Consider the following 23,530-nt stretch of genomic DNA (forward strand, 5'->3'; position numbering starts at 1 on the left):
AGATCCCTCAACAACCATACCTGGTACTTCTTTGCAGAGTGGCGCAGTCACTTCGTAGTTCAGTAAATTTTATGGAGAGCGCACCGTCGTCGACCAAATCTATATGTAAATATATTACAAGTATGATGCAATTGATGACGTACAGTCAGGGTTTGCCATGACGCCCCAAAAGACCTAAATTATCCTTCCTTCGGACGAACTGAACCATGTTGATGTATTTTTTTATATACTTTATGATGTAAGCACAATGAATAGAACACCATAGATAGGAGTGAAGGCTTCAGCAACCATAAGGTAGTGGTAAAGGTTTCCGAATGAGTGGGCTCAAGTGATTGGAAGACCAGAAAATCCTTGCTTATTCCAGTATTGGTCTTTCGGGCATCTTACGCACATTAGGAAGGGTTCCTAGTTTCTAGACGTGAATTCTACCTTATCACAGGCACAGGCTCCCGGAGTTATATCGTTCAGTGTTCACAGTCGTTCGATAGTTTAAAATCTGGAAGAACACCTGAAGCCAACTGCAAGAACTTTTTGCAGTTACCTATACTACCAGACGTATAGAGTCGTATAGAGCGGGTGTTCAGCACCTATTCCTCGTCCGTAATATCGCTCGCGAACTGGAGCCGACATTTGAATCCAAGATGCCGAAGACCAATCCTTCGAGCAGACTCCATTTCACGGTTGACAATAATTTACACAAGCGACTCGTCGTCGTCTTTTCAAGCGTTGGTAGTTCTCCGCGGCAATCAGGCCCGCGGCAATCACATTCTTCATGGCACAATTTTTCTTTTCCCTTTGATCTGTGAGAACACAGGCTTTAGGATACGATTCCGGAAGCAATTTGAAGTTTAATTGTCGGCGCGTTGTATTTGGCTGTGGCTTGTGGCAACGAATTCGTATGAAATGTCACTAATCCGTTGCGTCACCTAGTGTCACTCACTGTAGCATGCGGCATGTAAACAAATGTCGATTAGGTGGATTTTCCAAAAGAAAAAGGAGCTATTGATGGGGGGATGGTTATCGGTCTGCATTATTGACCTCGTTTCGGCGGATAGGATCGCCTGTTAGGTCGATCTCACCAGACAGCTGACCGAGTTGCATGTGAGAAAAAAAAATGGTTTACACGAATATAGCGCGCGGCGAATGATGGAATGTGTTTGTAGCTCGACGGTCTAATAACATGCTGCACACGGGTGCGGGTGTCGTCGAGGAGGTTTGCTAAGTTTGCCGCGGGACCCTCTGTCATCTGCCGATGATGTACAGGGCCTGAGGGGGGCAACAGTTCGGAGCAAGAAAGGCTGTGGCGGGCGTAACACGCCGCGATTCTCTAAACAATTTTATGGCGTGTAATGGCTGGCATTACTTATGGGCGGCGGTTGTGCTCGTCGGCGAACCAATATTTGTTTTATACTTAGAGGACCCCTAGGCCTGGTGGGTGGGTGGGTGGGAGAAGAGGGTGCGCCAGGGTAAGTGATCGATTCATGGAGCAGCGTGTGGCGTACGTCTTTTCCGTGAAAACCGCGCGGCCGATTGTTTTGTTGATCGCGGATGCGCTTCGGTTCTCACTTTCACCTTTCAGATGTGTGTACCGGGAAGTGCCATTTCGGGCAGGATCTCTCGGTGCCAGAGCAGGCGCATAGAGCAGGTGCAACCATACGTGAAGCTGTCCTGCCAGAAATTCTTGAGCTGACCCGGACCGAGGTCGCGGTTGAAGTTGCATTTTTGAATGAACTCAATCAGTTTGGCCGTTAGCAAGAATTAAAATAATACATTTTTAGGAAGAACCTAAATTTCACTTACGCGAAAAAAAGTTCAGTATCCGCAATTCATACAGAGAGAATATTGCCAAACAGCTTGGTTTTGTTATGTGATCCTTTTTACAGTCCTCTGGAATTACTTTGCTCCAAATTCTTTTGCTTAATTTAACTAATTCTGTTAAATTGACTGCGGTCTTTTCACATGAGTAATGGCTGGTTGGTTGGCCTGGACAACGATGTTAGTAGCACAGGTCCTTGATATCCATAAGGCATCCTGCTGCATGACTACTTCTCTGGGCTAGTGGATTGCTGCAGTATCCTGTGGTATTTTCACAAATGAGACTAGTTCTTTCGCGAATTATGTTTGCTTTCAGCAAGTTTTGGCCAGTTTTCACCTTGTAAGTGAAGTGTAATGCCACCAAAAAATTTAAAATATAATATACGTAGCCTGCGTAAATACTAAATTATCATTACTTTTTGAACACACCTCCGAAACTTATATTTTTCAGATATTTTTCAAATGTTCAGCAGCAGTACGTTCACCTTTTCGCCTTCCACTATAGGTATACTTGCTGTGCAAAGGGGAAGGCACGTGTAGAACCCCCGAAGACCTGCAGTATAAAGTGGTGTGTGTGAATATTGTGTGTCGCAGGATGCATCGCTCCCATTGATACCGGACTGAATACTCCTTGCTACTAGCTAGCTGACAGGCTGCTGCGAACTGAGTGGTGTTCCTCAGGTGTGTTGAGACCCTATTGTGCGACGAGAGGACCCCTTTCAATAGTATAGTGATAGTGTGTGTGTGTGTGTGCAGACAGACAGGTGTTGGTGATGCTAGCAGTGTGTAGCAGGTGAGCTACTAGAAAGAGAACGATCCATAAGGCGCGACCCCAGGTGGTGCAGTCGGCCGTGGATGTCTGGAAGGCCGCGCGCCCTGCAACCGTGTCCATTCGCAACAATTCTCAAGTTCAAGAAAACGCGCTACGGAATGGCGGACTCGGCCGCTCGCGGCACCGGTTGCATGAGTAGCGACGCTGGCCACAACAACAGCAACAGCAATAGCAACAACAGTAGCAACTGCAACAGGACCGCGGCCGGTAGTCGGTTCAGTATGGTGGCAGTCAATCAGCCACCGACGGTCACCTACAGCACGGCCACCGGTGGTGAGGACGACGGCGGCGGCGGCGGCGGCAAAGTCTGCGTCGGTACCGAGGTTCGCCCGGACGAGCCCGGGCTGGAGGAGCTCGATGACAGCAGCGATCACACCTTCTCCGCTCCATCCATCGACGGCGGCGGCGGCGGCGGCGGCGAGGGGCTACTGTTGGAGGGGCGACGAAGGCTCGGCAACGACGAAAACGGATCCAACAAGAACAGGTCGTCCGGGGCGGTACCACTGCTCGCGACGGGCGGCGGCGACGACCCCGAGAGCGGCGGCGGCGGAACCTTGACACGGAACGAGGCCGCCCTGGTGGTGTCGGTGATCGGATCGGGCAGTGACACGGCGGAGGGTGGTGGCGGCGGATTCGGAGGTGGAGGCGGCAGTAGCACCAATGAATCGTCCTTCAACTCGCAAGCCCGGAACCGGCGCAAGAACTTCCGGTGTGGTAAGTGTGGAACGACCGACATTCTAGAGTCTGCGGACTGACTTGACTACTGATGATGGTTTCTCCAAATTTGCTCTCTTCCTCCATGTGAACTGGATGTGCTCAGGACTCTATGCCCGGTTGCTGAAGCTGTTCGAGGTGTCGCAGAAGTCGGAGCGGGCGTTCCTGGTGCTCGGCGGGATCTGTCTCGCGCTGCTGCTGATCGTCGTCGTGCTGGCGTCCTGCTGGCCCCACATTCCGGACTATCTGCGCATGGAGGTCTGCATGGAGACGGACTGTTTCGAGGCAAGCAAACAGGTCAGTGAGTCTATGATCGGGATATGATGTGTGGCTATGGTTTGTCGTAGAATCGAGAATCCACAGTCCAATCCACTAGTCCACTAGAGTCTATTGCAACAGAACAAAAAGAAACTCGACTAAGTAGGAGAATGACAAATTGTTGATCCAAAGGTGGTCGAAAGCTATGGTCACAAATTGGGATCCCAATGATACTTCTTTCAGTGTCTCTTTCGTCCAATTCATGTGGAACTCAGTATTCGACATTTTTCTAATCATTCGCATGGCACAGCAGGCGTTTGGAAACTGTCGTCTGGTCAACTCCCAAACATTTCTGCAAGCTCTTTTTGTGTCATCGTGATCGAAGAATGCAGCCAATTCTTCATGGTTTTCGACTGTCCAGGTCCCGCTCTTGGTCTTGCAAGTCAAATTCACAACTTTGAATGGATTGAAAGTTGAAATGAAAGATGAAACATGAATTCAAAGTCCCAAGAGATTGAAATTGTTAGAGTTTTTAATTAGCAATACCTGAAAGTGTGGCTTGTCCGTAGATCATCCGTCTCGGTCTCAACATTAGAGTTTGGTTCGCATGCGTCTAAGTCAAAAGTGTGCTATCCATCTATCTACCCTTTTTGGACTTGGATTTGAATCATTTCCATGTATTTTGATTATTTTGCCCTGCCCAACTTTCGTCAAATATGTTGGTAATTTGTTTGCTATCTCTACCCACAACAGGCACAATTATGACCATTCTAAGGTACTAATATTAGTTTAATCTATTTCGCTTTGTTTACCGTCTCAGAAGCTGCAGGGACAAAAATATGACCAGAGCTCTGTGATTTTTTTTCCCTGTGAGTAAGAACTATGCAATTTGAATATCAAAATGTAGGAATAGGACTATTTCCAAATGCCCGTGTGCCTGTGGCAATCAGGAAGTTTCGTTCAAAAGTCGCCATATTGCTCACAGAAGTCAAACAAACATAACTTTCGACATCTACAGAAAAGTGTCTTGCGTCAACGTACATATTTTCAACGTACATCATTTAAGTGTTCAGATTCAGCCCTGAAAATGGTTGCTCAACTCGATCTGTCGGTTGTTGTGCGATCTCGATGTGCCGGTCTGGTGGTTGTGTTGTACATTACATAAAATTTATGATCAAATGGCGTTGGTCCTCATGGCGTACGGGGGGGGGGGGGGGGGGGGGGGGGGGGGCGTAAATTCAGCTTCCCTGGGCGTGGCTCTCGGGCGTAAAAAAGTGCTGAGGTTTTTTTTCCCGGTTGAAGTTAAACTGAAGTGCCTACGTTGAACAATTGCGTTGTTGGTGTAAAGAGTAAGCGCGCACGAGCACGCCGACCGCGGGATTGTGTTCTTCTGCGTAGAACAAGTAACAGATTACAGAATTTACGATGTGTTGCCTTCCTTCGGCCCGTTTTCTTTGGGTCACTGTTCTCCGCGGGTTCTCCTTCTTCGGCGACGCTGGGTTTTATGGGTCTGCTTGGCGTGCTCGGTTCGACATTTCTCGGCCAGAGGCCTCGGCTCGGATCAGATTTCACCATCCCATCGCACCACGCCCGCCCCCAGCAAGGGTTCCAAGGGCAGCACCAGTCGCACCACACGATCGACTGTTACTCGGTGCCCGGTTCTGTGAGGTCATTCCGGCGCGACCTGGCCCGAAGCGCAATTCTAGCACATAACGTCGTTCTTGCAGGTGGCCAAATCCACTCTTTCTCTCTCTCCAATCATCACCCTCACGCCAACTCTTTCTAATCATCAACACTGCTAGGGGACTTGAGTGACATTCTCCGCCTTGAAAACACAATCCTGATCCTCGTCCGCCGATTTGGATTCGACGTTTTTGAGGGGTCCATGAGTTTCTAAGGCAACCCGCTATCACACCACCCACAAGATGTGGAAACGCAGGTGTCGCAGGTGCTGCTCCATTTGTGAGAAGGCACCAGTAGCAGCAGCGCAGCGTGTACAAAGTTGTTGAGAGAATTGCGCCCAGAAAAAGAGCATCCAACCGGTTGGCTGGCTATTTCTGTCCGACCCGGACCCGGAACGGAAGAAATCGTCTGGTCGGGGGTGTGGGGAGCCACTCTGGACATTCTAGGGACCGGAGGTCGTTGGCGGCGGGGGACCACAGACAGTTCACATCCGTGGACAGCAGTGTGCCTCCAAGAGCGCCGAGGTAACCCATTAGCGTTCCGCGCGCCGCGCGCCGGGCACGCTTTAACACAATATTCTCGCTAATGACGCATGACAGCGTGGTACGGCGGGGCAGGGCGGGGCAAGCAGCCGGAGCAGGAGCCGCGGAGAAAAGCTGGTAAATGATGGTTCCGGTGGCCGATACCGGTCCGCGTGATTCTTCAAAACAAAAGTCACGCTCGTCGCCGTCGCCGTCCCGTCCAAGGAACCAAACCAAGGAATGTGGTATAGTGGTCTGTGGGGTGGGTGGGTGGTGATGGGTAGGTGAGGGGGGCGGTGTGCTCTGGTTGTCTGAGTGGTGGTTTCGTGCGATTTTCCACGGCACGCGGTGCGTGCCGTGGTCGAAACCCAGAAAATCCGACAAACAAAACAAAGTCCAAACAGTGTAGTTTGTAGTGCAACATAGAAAGCGAGAGGTAGTGGGAGTGGGAGAGTGGATGAAAGGGAGAGAGAGAGAGAGAGAGATGTGTAGGTAGGAAGGAAGTAGAACGTTGCCGATTGTTGGTCATCAATTCAAGTGTTTCTCAACACATTATCACGTGCGATAAGTCCGATTTTATGATGATTATGTTTTATGCCGGTCCCGCCGGCAGTGTGTGTGCGAGTGTGTCTGTAAACACTATTACACATCAATGCTGCTCACGGCCACGATGGTCTTTCTAAACAAAACATGAAATATTGGACGGGAAAAAGGCAAAAAACAGAAACAGAGCGCTGCGCAATGCAACGTAAATTATGCCCTTCCTGACCATCAATACACTTGGTCCAACGAGACTCCAATTTATAAATTCCATCCCTGAAGTGAGAGACTGGAAGAGCTTCAAAATACGCTTCCGCAGCTGACGTCATCATTTGATGAAAAACGCTGTCAACGCATGATTTTTTGGTGTCGGAAAACATATGGAAGTCACTAGGGGCCGAATCTGCTGAATACGACGGTGGATACTCCAACAATTCGAACTCTAATTCTAGGATTTTTACCATTTTCAAACGGTTTGCTCTTGTGACACACGGTTTGGCATTACCTTGATGAAAGAGGTTGTTTTTCTTCTGCAGATCGGGTTTTTTTCACGAATTTGCTCTTCAAGCTGGTTTAAAAAGTTTCGAATCGAAATTTATTGTTTCACCAGTTTGTCAGAGTTCCTCTAAAAAAAATCGTTAGTTAAATATTCGTTAAATTCGACGTTAGTCAAAACGTTGGTTATACTGTTCAATGAGATGGCTAGGCCTTATACTAAGCTTCTTTAAGTGATTCGACGATTTCCAATACGTATTATCCTGTATTTTTTACGATTTCAGGTGTTGTGTCTGTTTTTTACGTTTTTGACATGAATCGTCTTGTTTAAGGCTAGTACCACCACGTTAAAACTCAGAAACCCCTCTTTTAATGTACTAATTGAAAGTGAAGAGTCCTTTTACACATTAATTCAACGTTGGTTTATAATTTTCTTTTGCTTTTAAGCCTCGCAAAAAAAAATCAATCATTATAGGATACTTGATTATTCCATTCTAAAAAAATCCTGTGACACGTCGATACTAAATGAAGTGACAAAACATGTAAACAAAAAATGAAGTAACCGATTGAAATGAAACTTCACATACGTTCTTATGAAGAGTGTACCAACATAACAGAAAAATATTAGACTCGTGGCAGCGCTCTCCGTTTTCTTTTTCGCCAAATTAATTAAATTTTGTTTTTAAAAATAATTTAATATGCCTGTAATTTACATCCGCTTTAGGAGGGTCCCCCGCCCTCACATGTTTAATTTCTCACCCACACACCCCGAAACAAAACGTTGCGGCAGTGTGTGTGTGGCTGTGTCCCATTAGACGTTCGAGACGTTCAATCATTCAAATCAAAACAAAAACCCGTCAACTGACGCGGCGGGGGGGGGACAGGTGAGGCCCGATTGTTTTCTGTACAAAATTATTTCCGGCGTCGATTGTTTCTTCATTCCTCAACGGAGGGGGTGGGGGCTGACCAGGACCAGCAAACCGAGCAGCTGTGTTTATGTGTATCCTCCGTCGGCCGCTTTAACGTTGCCCCAATTTTGTTGGTGTGTACTCCTCCTTCTACTTACACACACACACTCACACACACACACACGCCACAGATAGAACTCGCCACACAACCCGAGCCCCGAGAGTTTGGGTAAAATAGTTTATTCTTCCATTTAGCACACATGCTTCAGGGGCGCCGTGCGCTGTGTTGTGTCCACCACATGGTCCTCGTCACCCCGAATGGGATGATGTGTACCGGATGTGGAAGGTGGCGACGACGACGGACACATCCGGAACCGGAACGAGTCCACGAGCAAACGGTCCACCACCGGAATCTTTCATTTCTCTGGCGGCGGCTACACGTGTGCAACTGTCTCCTCTCAGTTTTTCGGTGAAGCCCTCGGTCGTCCTATACTGGGTCAAACCTCCTGGTGGCCGGTGGCCACTCCACCCAGCCCAGCCCAGCCCTACTTGGTACCGGTACTCTAATTGTTTGCCCTGTTTTTGCTTTGTTTTGATGCGCAACATGCTTGTTGGGGGACCCACGGATGGAATTTTGGTTGGTAATACATAAATGCTTTTAAAAACATAAAACAATCCGATTGATTTCCCATGAATGGTTGGCTGGCTGGGGGGTTTGACACCCCCCCCCCCCATCTGAATGCGGGTACTTTGTCGACAAATACATAGCGCCCGTTGTCCGTTGCCCTAGTTTCGCAGTATAGTGCGAAGAATTTTCGATTCGGACGAATTTTATTTTTCGCACTAAACGCGCTTTTTATACACAGTGGCAGTCGCGTTTGGTGCCTTTCTTTGGTCGGTTCGAAAAAATCGCTTTTAATGCTATTCAAAAATTTCAGATAAACGTTTCCACTGACTCTGTCGGAACCAATTTCCATGGTAATGTGAATGTGGCAAATACAATTTTGAACTACATTGGAAATTACACCTGATACAAGCGAGCTTTTCTGGGGAATTTCTTCGATCCCCCGATTTCAATCTTCCCGAATCGACCCGAACCGAACGGAAAAGCTAGAAAATGTAAACGATTTCAAACAGACCGCTCGGAGGAAGCTCTCCGTTTTAGCCCCTTGGAACTCTTCGCAGTCTGTCATAAATATCCGCAATTGCCTCGTCAATTAATTCAAAGCCACATTTGGTCTAGTGGAGAAAGGGGGGGGGGGAAGGGGGATGCCTCTGCGGATTTTTCGATGATAGTTTTGTGAAGAAAGTTGAGATTTGTATTGGAATTTAATAAGAATTTAATGTTTTTATTGAAATAGTCAGTCGAATAGTAAGTTGTGTGTTCATCTTTCAACTCAGGCCACTTCGTGCCACAGTTTTTGATCGACCATTCCCTTTCAATCCCACCACCGGAATACGCAACATCAACTTCGTGATGGTCGCACATCCAGGCTTCGCACAATCGTGCTTGGATTGGCCTGCCCTGGCCTTTGATCACGGTCACTTGAACGTTGAACATTCCGGTACTAAATCAATATTCTCATCGCGGTGTCGCGGCCTCATTAGTCGCATTGGACTGATGGTCAGTTTTCTGTTGGTTCGAATGCATGAAGTTCGCGAATGGTTTTAGATGATTGCAAACTGTGTCGTGTCGGCCTCTGACTTCAACATACCAACATACTCCATTTCTTTCTGTTTGAATCGGAAGAAAACGAAACTCTTGTTACGAAAGAGGGGGGACCCCTTTGGAAGGAGTCGATCGTATGCCGTACCGTACTGTTATTTGGTTGAGGGCGGCGTGCGTAAGGTCGTTAGTTCGGTTTATGAGCAGCAAATCGGCACAACTCGTAAATGATAGTCGCTCGTTGGACGTGCTGCACCATAAACTGACCCTCTGCTGCTGCTCCATAGTGCCATATAGGGTCCCTGCGAGATGCACGCAACTTGTTGACGCGGACTTCGGCCGTCGGAGTGTCCTTTCGAAAGAGCACACACCCCGTTCCGGCGAGGACGATCCCATCCTTTCTGACGTCCCCGACGCCGACCTGCCGGATGCCGGAGGAAATCAACTGATTCTTCACTGATAATTGCCACAAATTCCTACCATTCCTATTCCTGCTTGCGCAGGCGAAGAACCTGAAACGTGCTGCGATACTTGCGAGACGGTGGTACGGGAAGGCTGTAATATCACCATCCCTCCGGGCCGGCCCGGTATCTGTGTGGCGTGCGGCTCATTTAATGGCACTCCTCCCTCCTCCGATCGATCCGGAGCCGGATAGTTTTCGGCGCCAAGAGCAGCACCTCGGGGTCAAGTGCACACCATCGGTCCAAAAACCGGGCGAAGTCCTTTGGTCCGTCGTGCTGCTGCTTCTCGCTTCGTCCGTATAGCAGCAGCATAGCCCTCTGTGGGTGGGCGGTGGGGTGCCTATAATTTGCCGTCAAGGAATCGATATTGCTCCAACGGGGTTACGGTATTGGGTGTACGAAACACCACCACCCATCTTCCCCTATTTAAATCAATAGCCGTTCGGCGTGATTTTTCCGCCACACCGGCGACCAGCGCTTGACATACACCACTTCGATCATGTTGCATCATAAAAGAGGGCAAAAAAAAATAAAATAAAGAAAGAAAGGAAACGACGGTGTCCGGACGACTAGAAATGTACGTCAAATCGTTGTCGTCGAAAATCAGGAAGAATCAAGTGTTAGCGGATTCACCAACACAGATGTTACTCCTACATTGCGTTAATAATGCGACTGAGGCGCGAATCGCGAGGCTTGAACCCCGGAACCGGAACACCGTTTATCTACCGACATTAATTGTGCATTAATTTTATCTGCTGGTTCGCTGTGCTGCGCTGGTGGCATCGCCATCTGACCTCATTGCGACCGGGCCCGGGTCCGGCCGTGACATCATTTGATGGACCACCGTGACCACCACCACCACACGTTCGGTTTTTAGGTTCTTATGCCCCCCCCCCCACCAAGAAAATCCCACTTTTTTCTGTGGAAGGTCTGAGGTGTTTTCCATTTCCGACTCAAACAGCAACGCCACACAGCTGCACTTGCTTACTAGGCTTTGAAGAAATGGTTTTACGGATCGGAAATTTGAATTCTTAATTGGACATTTAAATTGGACAGAAGCTGCCCCGGCTGGCCGGCTGGCCCAACATCCTAACAACATGGCAATGGCTTTTCCGGTTCTAGCGCGTTTCCGATCGAGACAGCTACTGTCCGGTTTCCACCACGGAAGTTTCCAGCCATCCTAACGTTCTCAGATGGCGCTAGGATTGGTTCGAAATTGACGAATATCTCCCCCGAATTGTTTTGTTGTTGTTGTGGAACTCATTAAACATTGTTTTCATTTCATTTCAACATTGTCAAAGCATGCAGCCTACCGACCAGAAGCTACTGCTGCTACATCATTATCATCATGATGCATTTCCTTGTTTCGATTGGGTTATTTCTCATCAATAAGATAACTGAACATTCACAGAAAAAGAGATAAAAACGGTACACAGGGTCATCCGTTTTGTAGATTCGAAATTACAGGGCTGGGGCACTTTACAGTTTCACAGTGTCAAACTTTTAGTTGAGTGCCTGCCATTCTAGAAAATGGTTATTCGAGCTTACCGAGCGATTAACAACAACGAAAACAATACGCCAACTGGACCAGCTCTCTGGAGCAACAGGCCGAAAACGTCAGTTTTGCCAGCAAAATTTTCTTCAGCGACGAGCCACAGTTTTTTTTTTTTTCACTGCGACGGCTACGGAAAACAAGCAAAATTTCAACATCTGGGACACTGGAAACCCCTCGCGGATCGATAGAAAAGAGGCCCCCTTTTCCATCCAGAAAAGCCTGACTGGGCTGGCGTTATGGGCTGGCGGGCGTCATAGGACTCTATTTTTCATCTGGCGATAGAGCTCTGCTGATAACCCATTCCTGTTTTTTTGTTTTGTGGCCTGTCAAATCATTTCGCACCGTTTCGGACTTTTTCTTGTTGGGTTACGCAAAGGATGCGTGTTTATGCGTGTGACACAAGTCTGCAACATTCGATTTGGCATTTGGCAAAATAACATTCGCCAAGTTATGGCCGAAAGGTAACACCATAAATGTGGCAAAAAAGCATTGAAAATTGGTAAATGTTGGCACAAATAATGGCAAAATACAAAGTTAATGATGAAAAAAAAAATAATTTTATTATAACTCCACCTAATTTTTCATGTATCCTTTTTTACAAATACCAAATAAATAACTCTCTATTATGTCGTGTGCTCTGGTTTGGTGTTATCCGACATCCGGGTAACCCGAGGAACAGAAGTAGTGTAAATGAAGGCGGACAAAGAAAGGGCGAAAGATGCCGCGAAAAAGGTGCAGGAGCAGTGTGCATCACTTCCCCCCGGTTGGAGGAGGGCCTCCAAAATCGACATCGGAATCGGGTTTTGTAATTTAATCGACAATCGATCAATCTTGTTCTCTTTGCCCCACCACCACCACAACAACACTCTGCCCCTGCGGGGGTCACCCTTTTTCGGTAACGTCAAATGCCGTTTATGGTGCGGTTATGCGATTAACGTTGGGCACCATTATTGGGGTGGGAATAGTAAATTTCGTAAATTTAATTACGACACGCCGCTAAAAGCCACCGGAACTCTGACACGCGCGCGCCGGTCACGGAAAATAATGTTGTCATCGCGGCGCGGCGGCGGAAGTCTCTCGTTACAATAAATAAATCAGAAGCAAAACATGACGGGCGCGTGGGGGCCGGGCGCGCCCCGGGGGGGGGGGGGGGGAGGCGTGAACAACAGATTCGAAGGCAGCGGGAAAAAACCGCGAACGAAGCGTAACGAATCGGGTAAATGTTGGTGGGCCGGTGGCGGAAATGGTTGACCGAGATGCTGCCTGTCTGCCTGCCTGCCTGGGAAGGGAAGGAAGATTCGGTTGCGGGCGAGTCCTGGCGAGTGGCTGCTATGAATGTCACCCATCCTACGATAATGACGACTCGCCTTGAGTCATCGAAAGTGGAATGGGCTCTCGAAGAAGGGTGCGGTGTGACGATTACTGTCGTAACAATCATCACCCTGACCCCCGTTGCCTACCGATCCTCTCAGCTTCCTCGGCTGGCTGGCTGGCTGGCTGGCTGGTGACCACATAATCGGTGTGTTTGGTCTAGATATTTACCAAACCGGAACCACCAGATCGGGAAGATTCTTTTGCGCGCGCGGATCCAAGTGACCTTTTGCGTTCGGTTTTTTGTCAGCATCACCTTCCGATTATTATGGGGGGGCGGGGGGGGGGGGGGGGGGGGGGTGGTCGTTTTTGTGGAGAACCTTGTTCCCGTTCGTCTGGTCCCCTTCCTCCAGTGGGGATGATGATGGGGGGCTTGACAATAACAATTGAAGAATTTATCAAGACAACGGTTGCTCAAGACAGGCGGCGGCGCCGTACGGAGCAGAAGCCTGACTGTCTGCCGTAATCAGCGTAGCTAGCGTACTCCAGGCAGCAGCAGCCAGTAGTGCGTGGCCAGATGGTCTAGAGTTGACGATCCGCTACTTCTGCTGCGGCGTACTGTGTACCTATTCAGAAGGAAACGAAAGGATACGACGCTCAGAGTAATGGGTAACGACGCACGACGAAGTTGTAAAGTCCGCGCAAAAACCCTCATTATCGTTCATGGGGCCGAGGGAGGGATGTGTTTGCCGGGGGGCAGTGCAGAACTTTGCGTAGTAGAAGAAACACTGTTCTTCTGGTTTTATTAATTTGTTTATAATTGCTAAATAAGGCTTGATTGGCTACCGAATTTACCCATTTACCTTTTGAAGGAAAAACGGGTCTCCACGGCAAATCCAACGGTCTCAGGTTCAATTTCGTCCAGTAAGCGTAATCCAATTTTTCCAACCAATTTTCAGCCGCAGAGTAATAGTCGTAGCGAAAAAATCTGTTCTAGATATTCAAACGACATTCAAAACAGGTTAAAAGCAGCACGAAATTTCGATTATTTGGTGATGGGAAGACATTAGCTTTATGGCGGGATCATCGGTGATCTCGAAGACGATAAAGTCGAGTCAAATTAGGAAATGTTTACGATATGATTGCCGACAGTGCACCTCTTGGAGTTTGTGGAAGGGGCCTGAGAGAAACCGTGGAAAATTTGACGTTAGGAACTGGGAAACAATAATATAAACATCACGCCAATGAATGAGAATGTCATCTCCCTATTAATGCACCACGAACCATGCGTTAATCAAAAATGGTAAACGAAATAGAAAATTTAGGACCAACTTCGCGCGTCAACCGTTTCATCGACGACGACCTAGAGCATACACCTAAATGACCAGTCTCTCATTGTTCAACTTTCTTTTAGGTACTGACCTCAGCTCAGCCGAGGGTTGTGGCCTGTGACGAACCATACCAGTGGGCCTGTGGGCGGTTCGAGGAACACTTCCGGACGCACGCCTTCCGCGAGATCTACAAAGGCGAATGGTCACCGGTGGCGCAGCACGACTACCAGCGCACACTGGAGGCGTTCCAGTTCATCGTCCAACTACCGATGACCGCCATGACGTACTCGGCCCAGCGCATGATCTACACGCTGTACCAGCGGTGCAGCCGGCTGGAAACGGGGACGGATCGCGAAGGTCTCAACGCGCTCCGCCACATACTGCTCGATCTCGGTGAGTAGTATCGTCTGCGGGGGCGTCAATGTCCTGAGGATGTCCCAAACATGCCCCCCGGGGGCGTTGCAGTGCCAAAGTTTCCATTTTAGCAACCTGTGTGATCTGCGGACGCGCCCGCCCGCGGAACCTATGCTATGATGCTGCGATGATGTAATTGGTTTACTCTACAAGACCGGCCAACACCGGCCCCGGCAGCGCCTTGTCCGATAGCTCCGGTAGCTGACTCGGTCGATCGGTTGATCTTTATCTAAGCGACACGCGCTCGGCAAGGAGAGCCCGTGTTCTCAGGGGGGGGGCAGGTGTTGAAACGCCGAACTTGTTGGGAGAAATACCAGTTAGACCTGTTTGGCGTTCGTTTTTTTTTTGTTGGTTTTGTTTTCGGTTATCATCCTCTCACCCCATCGCCACCCCGTTCCGGGGGTGTACCAGGTAGCGCAGATCAAGGTCAATAGCGTCTCCTCTTCGAGTGGTTGATCTAAATCTTCTTCCACGGTCCATACGATCGGCTCCCTCTCTATGGTTTGTTGTTTTTTGGTGTGACTTCTGTTGTTCAGTCCAATGGACCCGAATGGACACTCCAGCCAATGGACCTGAATGGACCAACGATCGCTACCTAGTTAGAGGCGGGTTTGTTTGGTTGGCGTCAGTCGTAGAGGCAAATTTCGGTTCCCGTGAGAAGGGTTCGTTGAACTAATTGCTACGTACGCAAAAGTCCCTACACCTCGTCGAAATGTGTTTGATTGTATAGCATGCACGCATGTCTTTATTGAAGATGGTCGTAGCATCTCGTGAGCCCTATCGCCTTCTCTGGGCGGGAGAGGATAGTTTCTAAGCTAGTCAACAAAACATTGCACACTTTTTCTTATGACCTGCCCTTGATACCGTTTGCTGTGTGGCGACCTTGAAGTAGTAGTTTATCGTTAGCAAGAGAATTGTCTGCGGCGCTGCGCTCGCCCCTGTACTTGGTACTCGTCTCGTCTTGGGTTTTTGGGGTGGAACTCACCCAACTTTGCGTTGGCTGCTATGTACACTCGCGAACTGGTCTCGCGCTGCCTGGGGTTCCATGGCATGATGGTCCACGTCTGCGTCTAGTACACGACCGTATCATCAACAGCACCTACAGAAGCGACCGCTCCAGCCGAAGCCGACGCCCCAGCGGAAGCTCCGGCGAAACCATCGACGCTGTTGAAGCCAGCATTGAAGCCGCTTGCTCCGTTTGCCACGCCGGACACGTCCGAGCGCCCACCGAGGACGGGATCGTAGCTGGCGGCGGAACCGCTCTGGGCACCACTAGCCGCAAAGGAACCGCCGAACCCGGAGTTGAACCCAGCGCCACCTCCGTTGGCGTCGTTGAACGCAGTTGCTCCAGCGTCGGCGAAGGCGCTGGCACCAGCACTAGCACTAGCGCTGCCCGCCGCATCCTTACCCTGGTACTTGATGAAGTAGACCTCCGGTTTGCCGGACGAGAACGAGCTGGCATCGGCAACGGCACCCGCCTTCGCCTGGGACGGCTTGTTGACCAGCACGTAGACGATGGTCTTCTCCTCGGTTTGGCTGGCAGCCCGGGATGCGGCTCCGGCACTGGCACTGGCCGACGGCGCCTTGATGAAGATGATTTTGTAGTGCTTGCGCGGCGTAATGGTCAACGTTTCAGCTTCGGCGGCGGCCTTCGGGTCTTCCGGGGCGACGTGGTAGTAGAAGTGCTTCTGGACGACCGGAGCGGCATAGCGGACCTGAGCCTGGGCAGCGCTGTTGGCCGTAGCGCCAGCGTTCGCACCGAATCCGCTTCCAGAGGCCGAAGCCGAGGCTCCGCTGAAGGCACTGGATCCTCCGAAACGTGCCCCAGAGGCCCCGGCACCGGCGGATGAGTCCGCGGACGCACCAGCCGACGCACCGGCTGACGCTCCCGCACGCAGTCCTGCCTGATAGCCGGCCTGATACTCGTCCGAGGTTGAACCGGACGTTGCTTCACCACCGAACCCAGACGTGCCGGTGGCGGCCCCACCGAACGAGGCAGCTCCAGCGTACGAGGCGGCTCCACCGTATGCGACCGCACCACCAAAATCAGAGCGACTGTCCGCTCCCGCCACATCAGCACCACCGACGGTATCCTGATAGACGGTCGGCGCGTAGTCTACCGATACCGACTGCTGTCCGACGTCATAGCTGGTCGCACGGGCTTCCGCTGCCTGACGAAGTTTCAGCCCAATGTCGCCCGAAGCGACTGCCAAGCAGCAAGCAGCGAAAATCTGTTGGGGAATGTGACAGAACGGAAAAGACATGATGTGCGACTCAGATACTGGCACTACTGGAATACTGGATTACTTTAGGGCACTTTCTGGGCGCTATTGAACTATAGAACTACACGGAACCCCCACGGTCTCAGAATTATAGCGAAAGAGAGACTTGGAGCGATTGATTGTAGAACACAGGTGTTGATTGCTGCGCTGGTGTGAAACGCGATGCCTCAGGTGCCACACCAATTATTAGTTGGGTTCCACGAAAAACAAAAAAAAACCTATAGACTCACCACGAAGGAACGCATCTCGCAGCCGGAAAGTTGAGCAGTGAGTGGCGGAGTCGTTAGAGTGCGTGTTCTTCTTGGTGACGGCGTCGGTGACACTTAGGGAGGGACGCCCTTCGTAGTAGAGTATCCTTCTCGCTGGGCGCGAAGATCGAACTGAACTGAAGATGAAGCAGAACTTTCGCTTTTTATATAGGCGCGTCACGATTTCCACGAACGGTTAGTTCAACGTGCGGCGCGCTCCTCCACCATAGCTTTGTCGGGGCGGCGCATTTGTCTACGGGGGTTCTATTGGTCTACCACAAGACAGGGGGCCAGCCGCGACAACCACCATGCCACCCCCCCCCCCCCTGGCTGGGGGGGGGGGGGGGGGGGGGAATGGAAGACGTTGCGTCTCCTCGACTGTTTATCTACGCGCGCGCGCGCGCTCTCAGACCTTTATCTAGCATATCAGCAATTTTATGTAGATGATGCGCATACATCCACCCATTTTTTGGCGGCATCAGAACTACACTGGAGAGGGGATGCCTGAAACCCTAAACGGTACGGTGGTGGGGCCCCCCCCCCACCCACCAATACACCGGCCTATCGGCGGGCTTTTATCGGATGATGATTTGCGTGTGGTTTGCGCTCACACAGGTGTCTTGTTTCGCCCGATCTTGTCGGTGCGGATCTCTCTTTATCGATTCTCACCGACGGTGCGGTCGTCGGTTCTCTTGGGAGAGGGAGCGTAGCTATACTCCGTAGCGTACCCCGGTTAGGCCTGACCATCACCATCACCACTTCAGCACCAAAAATCAACTGGAGACGCACCACATCACTCATAATCCATCCAGCACAGCACAGCACACCACCATCATTATCGATTCGGCGGCGAAGTGACATCAGTGACAAAAGTAAATACCACCATGCTGCATTCATTACGCGGTGTAATATCCATAGCAGAATGGGCAAGGAAGTAAGCAAGAATGTGGCAGAAGGAAGAGAATCTTTCAAACCTCCAAAAACTGGACGGCGGGATCCGGAGAACCCGACCTGAACGGGGTTTGGGGACTTTTTATTTTCCGCTTTGATGCCGGCTCCGGGGTTGGTTTGCCGACGGGTCGACGGGTAGAGGAAGCAAATATTGAGGTGCCGCGTGAATAACGCTCAATGCTCTCTGGCCTTTGATAATATATTGGTTTGTCTTCATTTGATGTGGTCCATCTATTCGCCAGGTGTTCGCCGAGGGAACAAGGTTTTTCAATAAACTGACAATATACTATCGGTCTCAGTGACAACTCAGCGACTTTGGTCGCTCGCTCTTCTCTGTGTGTGGAGTGGGGGGGAACCTCTTTGACATTTCGGCAGTGTCTGTCTGTGACTGACTGCTGATTACGATCGTTTGTTGACGACCAGTTCCGATTCATCGATCTCCCGTGCACGCGCGTCCCCGTTTGGCAGGTCTTCTTTTAAGTTTCGCTCTCGGTTTCATCTCGATTTTTTTGGTACCTTGGCATGGCCAAAAACGCACTGTAGTCACTCACCAGCCGAGCGAGTGGAGCCCCGGTTACACCGGTTTGACTTCTTCCACCACAAAGGGATGACGTTTATGAGTGTTTTATTTGTTTTTGCTATTCGGGGCATGATTTTTTGTATACGAAGCGCGTAGATCGTTCGAAATGTTTCTTCCAAATTGTTGCCATTTAAAGTATTCTACAACTGTGGAGGAGGTAATAAAGTATTTCTATAAGTTCAAAAACGTCATTGGCAACAGAGCTTAACATTGTCATTGTGGCTCTCTGTTGCAGGCCAAGACCGCTCGGTGGTTCTAATTTGCGGATAAGAAGATGAATCACTTATCACGGCAGAGGGGCGACACCTACACCTTGAACAGACTCGATTGGTGTTGTCAAAAGTAGTGTCGACGCTCCATCCTGGGACATCCGTGTGGCTTCGTGCACCATTACTTACCTCGTGTAGGCTGTGAAAGTCGGTGTACTACTGGCGGTACAACGATTTCCTGCCGTCGTTTGCATTGAAGTCTCCGCAAAAGGATTTTGTGTTCCATGACCCTAATGTCAGCCCGTACACCAAAGCGTGGATATTCGGAAAACATGTTGCCGCTCTGTACGACTTGAACGGAGGACAAGCAGGAAAGGAGAGCTTTCGGGGGCGGCATCGGTTCCTAACCCATTACAGAGCAACGTTGCAGAAAGTGACGAATCCGAAGATGACGATAATGGAACGATTGGTGACGGGATGATGCGGTTCAACAAAAACCAAGAACGAGTAATAGTTTTTTTTACTTTGATTGTTTCTTGTCTTGCTATGTTATGGAAATTTAGGTTTGTGTGTGTTTTCCTTATAGTACAAAGTTGACTTCTTCTTTTTCTACTGCTTCTACACTTCTCTTCGGGGGCGATGTTTTTCTGGTTTTTCGTTTAGGCCCGTCTGCCCTTTCGATAGTAGTGTTACCATTATTTTACACATGTTTTCCTACGGTCCTCCTAAACACGAGTGGCGATAGTTGCACCGCGTGTAGTTAACACACGCGTCCTAAAGAAATATAAACCTATCTATTTTTCATCGTTTTTTTTCTTGTTCGAGAGACTTACGTCGTAAAGCTGTCGGTTTTTGAGGTACGGGAAGAACAGAGAGTATCAAAGGAACACAGAAAAGTGCGTAAGGTACTTGTTACACGAGTATTTAGTACGGGGTGACCACTCCCTGAGCTCTCGTCGTTGAAAACCGGTTCGCAGACTCCTTAGTATTGATGGAGGCGCTCTGTTCTTTCCGAAATGTCGCGAAACTGTTGGGCGGACGTTTCTAGTTGAGGATTGGGATTTTACGACTAAGCTACAGGCGTGCGCTCTCGGTAGCTGCGAAAATTTAGTACACATTCGCGTTGTTATTAGCAGAAGCACCACCAAATGCGCTACTGTCGTAGGCAGGGGTGCCACCGAAGCCCGATGATCCGGCATTGTAGCCACCGCTTCCAGCCGCGCCACCGGACACACCGGAGTCAAAACCAGAACCGGCAGATGCACCGGCTCTGCCGAAGCCGCCAGCTCCTCCTCCGAAACCAGCATCGGCAGATGCTCCGGCTTGGCCGAAACCACCGGCTCCTCCGAAACCAGCATCGGCAGATGCACCGGCTTGGCCGAAACCACCAGCTCCTCCTCCGAAACCAGCATCGGCAGATGCTCCGGCTTGGCCGAAACCACCAGCTCCTCCTCCGAAACCAGAATCGGCAGATGCATCCGATCTGGCGAAACCACCAGCTCCTCCGAAAGCATCAGCTCCTCCGAAATCACCTCCGAAAGCGCCGGCGTTGGCACCAGCTCCAGCGGAGCCCGGAGCCTCCTTACCCTGGTACTTGATGAAGTAGACCTCCGGCTTGCCGGGCGTGAACGTGCTAGCTGGAGCCTCGGGACCCGATTTGGCAGGGGACGGCTTGTTGACGAGCACGTAGACGATGGTTTTCTCCTCGGTTTTGCTGGCAGCCCGGGATGCGCCTCCGGCACTGGCGCTGGCCGACGGCGCCTTGATGAAGATGACCTTGTAGTGCTTGCGGGGCGTGATGGTCAACGAGTCAGCCTCGGCGGCGGCCTTCGGGTCTTCCGGCGCGACGTGGTAGTAGAAGTTCTTCTGGACGACCGGAGCGGCATAGCGGACCTGAGTCTTGGCGGCGGCGGATGCACTTGCACCACCGAATCGGCCGGCCGTGGCACCATCGAAGTTACGAGCTACGGCTCCACCACCGCTACCCGGGTAAGCCGAGGCCGACGGGCCCGAGGCTCCGGCGCCCGCGGAACCGGCACCTGCGGAACCGGCACGCAGACCTGCCTGATAGCCGGCCTGGAACTCAGCACCACCGCCAGCAGATCGGCCTTGGAAACCCGTACCAGCTCCAGCGCCAGCTCCGCCGAACTCCGAAGCACCACCACCAAATCCGGAAGCACCAGCACCAGCTCCAGAAACACCTCCAAATCCAGAAGAACTACCAGAACCACCACCGAATCCAGAGCGAGCACTGGCCCCGGCACCAGCTGCACTGCCTCCTCCAACAGTATCCTGGTAGACGGTCGGAGCGTAGTCTATCGATACCGGTTGTTGTCCTCCGGCTCCCGCTCCCTGGCGGAACTGCGCCGAGGCTAGTCCTATGCACGCGACGAAAATCTGGGAACCATGTAAAAAGGAAGACCATTAGTCAGATTCCCGAGTACCCGAGTGGTGGACGTTGCAACTCCTTTGGGAACAGTGAAATTATGCTTGGAACTCTGCATCTGGTTGAAGTCCAGATCTGTGTCAACGATTCGTTGACGATTGATTGATGAAATTCCGCTCACACTCAGTGCTCAGTAGTAGTTGTTGATTGCTGATAACACTACAGGCGTACTCCATAGCACGGTATTGTTCCCAGAGTCAGGAGAGAGTAAGAAAACATGTACAGCCGCGGGAGTATACTCACCACGAAACAGCGCATCCTGACTTCCGGTGTGGATCCTGCTCGACCGTTGAAGAAGAGACCGTTGGGACTGTTTATGACTGTTTGACACTTTGCTTTCTGCGAAGACTACTTCTGCGAGTCGTCTTCTCTGTGGTGCGCCCGAAAGAAATGAACTGGAGATAGGACCGAACTTTCGCTATTTATACTCATCTCCTGGGCTGCAACCTTCCTTGTTTGCATTCGCGGCTTTTCCATTCCCTGCCGTCTTTTCTTGGGCGTTTTTTTTTATTTTGCTAACAATCCACCAACACACATTTTAGTTTTATGTATCCGCAGCCCCCCCACTACCGTTCTGAGTTGCGCGAAAAACAACTTGTCCTGTCCTGCGGCAGGTCTGCCTGTCAAATAGAAGAATTTCCCCCTCCACAAAAAACAGCATCCTAATCGATGCTGATGACATTTACTGTGGCTGCCGGTCGTCGAGTTCATCCCGTTCTGGTTTCGGTTTTGGGTTGTGACCGGTTGGGGTCAACTTTTATTGGTTGGCTAACCCAACTCTTGACCGGTGACCGGACCGGAGCGTGAATCGCTGTTGCCAATCGCTGACACTCACGCAACGCCTATGTATTTGGTACGATGTTTGGTATTGGTATTCATAATTAAGTTGAAGATTCTCAGAACGGCTAAGAACAGGCGCGTGTCCAGTAGTGTCTCCAATAGGTTCTAACCAGTTCTAACGTATACCCGGTTGTGTCAGCGCACAGTCTTACCGTGCGCAGGATGTAATCAGCTACATTGAAATACATACAGGAAATACTGTTCATCCCGATTTACTGTCAAAAAAATTTGTTACTGTCAAAAAAATTAATAAAATCAAGTTGGTAATCGAACAGACCATATTATTAAACTAGACGTATGCTAAACACATCAGCAATCCGCTGTTAGCGCGTGTGTGTAGGCCAAAAAACGTCAACCTTAGCAGAACAAAAAGGAAGAGAATAGAAGGTTCCACAAAACTGTCGTTAGTCCGGTCCGGACACGGTGCGTGCTCTATGACATTTTGGGGATGACCTTTTAAAATGCTGAACTTTGTTTGGCCCGACGAGGATAGGTGATTCCTGTCCTGTGATTCTCGTTCTGCGTGTGTCTCACGAAACGTCTCAACATTTTATTGATAGGTGTAGAACGGGGGTGCGAGCGCGAAAGCGAGGGGTGGTGGGAGTCTTTTACTGCAAGCCAGGACCGCTCGACCAGGGTTACAGCTGCCGGTTGATGATGATCGTGAAGCGTCTACCTTAGTCTAGCCGATGGATAAATTGGCAGACAAGAGTCTAATAGTCTGAAAGATGCGAACCAGTGATTCGGTTTTTTGTTGGTGATCCGAATACTCGTTTTCTAGTAGTAGCCGCCGTTGTGGTGCTGCACCCTGACGTTGGCTTGGGGAGGAAACACAGAGCTATTGAAACCTTGGAAATGCAACACGTAGAGCCGTGTTTTCGTAGCATCAGTTTGAGGTTCTAGAACAAATAGTATAGAGCTTAAGCGGCATATTTTTGGAATACGTTCCAATTCTTCAACCAGTTTCCAAAGGCAGTAAGGACACGTGTTATTCTGGCAGGGGATAGTGTGCAATTTCTGTACCGAAAATCAGTTTTCGCTGAACAGCAAAAGGTGACGATCACTTGGAACCGCAGCTTCTGGACTGCCTCGCGGCGTCACCATGGGATTGTGGTGGTGAGGAAATTTATTTCCCTAGTTATATTTTGAAATAAATGAATACGGATTTGATAAAAAAAAAGTTAGTTTGAGCCGTATATGGATACTGGACACATAAGAACATTGAATCTCCTTATGAGATGCTTCCAACGCGTTACGATTGGTGCGGACCTGTCATTGGCTAAGGAAGTCGTAAAAAGGATGTTAGAAGCTAGCAGTAGACGTTCTTTTGCAGATTACCCTTTGAACTTTTTGAAATTCGAAACGAATTTCAATTTTTCAACATTTACTATCGATGAGTGGCTGCATCCACGCTTCTTGCTTTCGCTTCTTGAATTGTTTTGTTTTCTTCCAATTTCGGTTGGTTTGGTG

General features: G+C 50.0%; 2 protein-coding genes across 2 annotated transcripts in view; one reads left to right on the forward strand and one right to left on the reverse strand.

Moving 5' to 3' along the window:
* The first annotated feature begins 2,745 nt into the window (after positions 1–2,745).
* The window catches only part of LOC128278760 (protein gone early), a 35,517-nt gene continuing 14,732 nt past the window's right edge, over positions 2,746–23,530 (forward strand). Inside the window, exons 1-4 of the mRNA XM_053017492.1 lie at positions 2,746–2,866; positions 2,954–3,361; positions 3,468–3,658; positions 14,174–14,483. Coding sequence (XP_052873452.1) covers positions 2,746–2,866; positions 2,954–3,361; positions 3,468–3,658; positions 14,174–14,483 — 1,030 coding nt within the window. The remainder of the gene's footprint in view (positions 2,867–2,953; positions 3,362–3,467; positions 3,659–14,173; positions 14,484–23,530) is intronic.
* Positions 15,575–17,060, reverse strand: LOC128270198 (fibroin heavy chain-like). The gene is made up of 2 exons (XM_053007636.1): positions 17,017–17,060; positions 15,575–16,735 (listed from the first exon to the last, which is right to left on the reverse strand). The coding sequence occupies exons 1-2, from the start codon at positions 17,029–17,031 to the stop codon at positions 15,575–15,577; spliced, it is 1,176 nt and encodes a 391-aa protein (XP_052863596.1). The 5' UTR covers positions 17,032–17,060.

Source organism: Anopheles cruzii, chromosome X (genome assembly GCF_943734635.1).
Source record: "Anopheles cruzii chromosome X, idAnoCruzAS_RS32_06, whole genome shotgun sequence".
Taxonomy (NCBI): domain Eukaryota; kingdom Metazoa; phylum Arthropoda; class Insecta; order Diptera; family Culicidae; genus Anopheles; species Anopheles cruzii.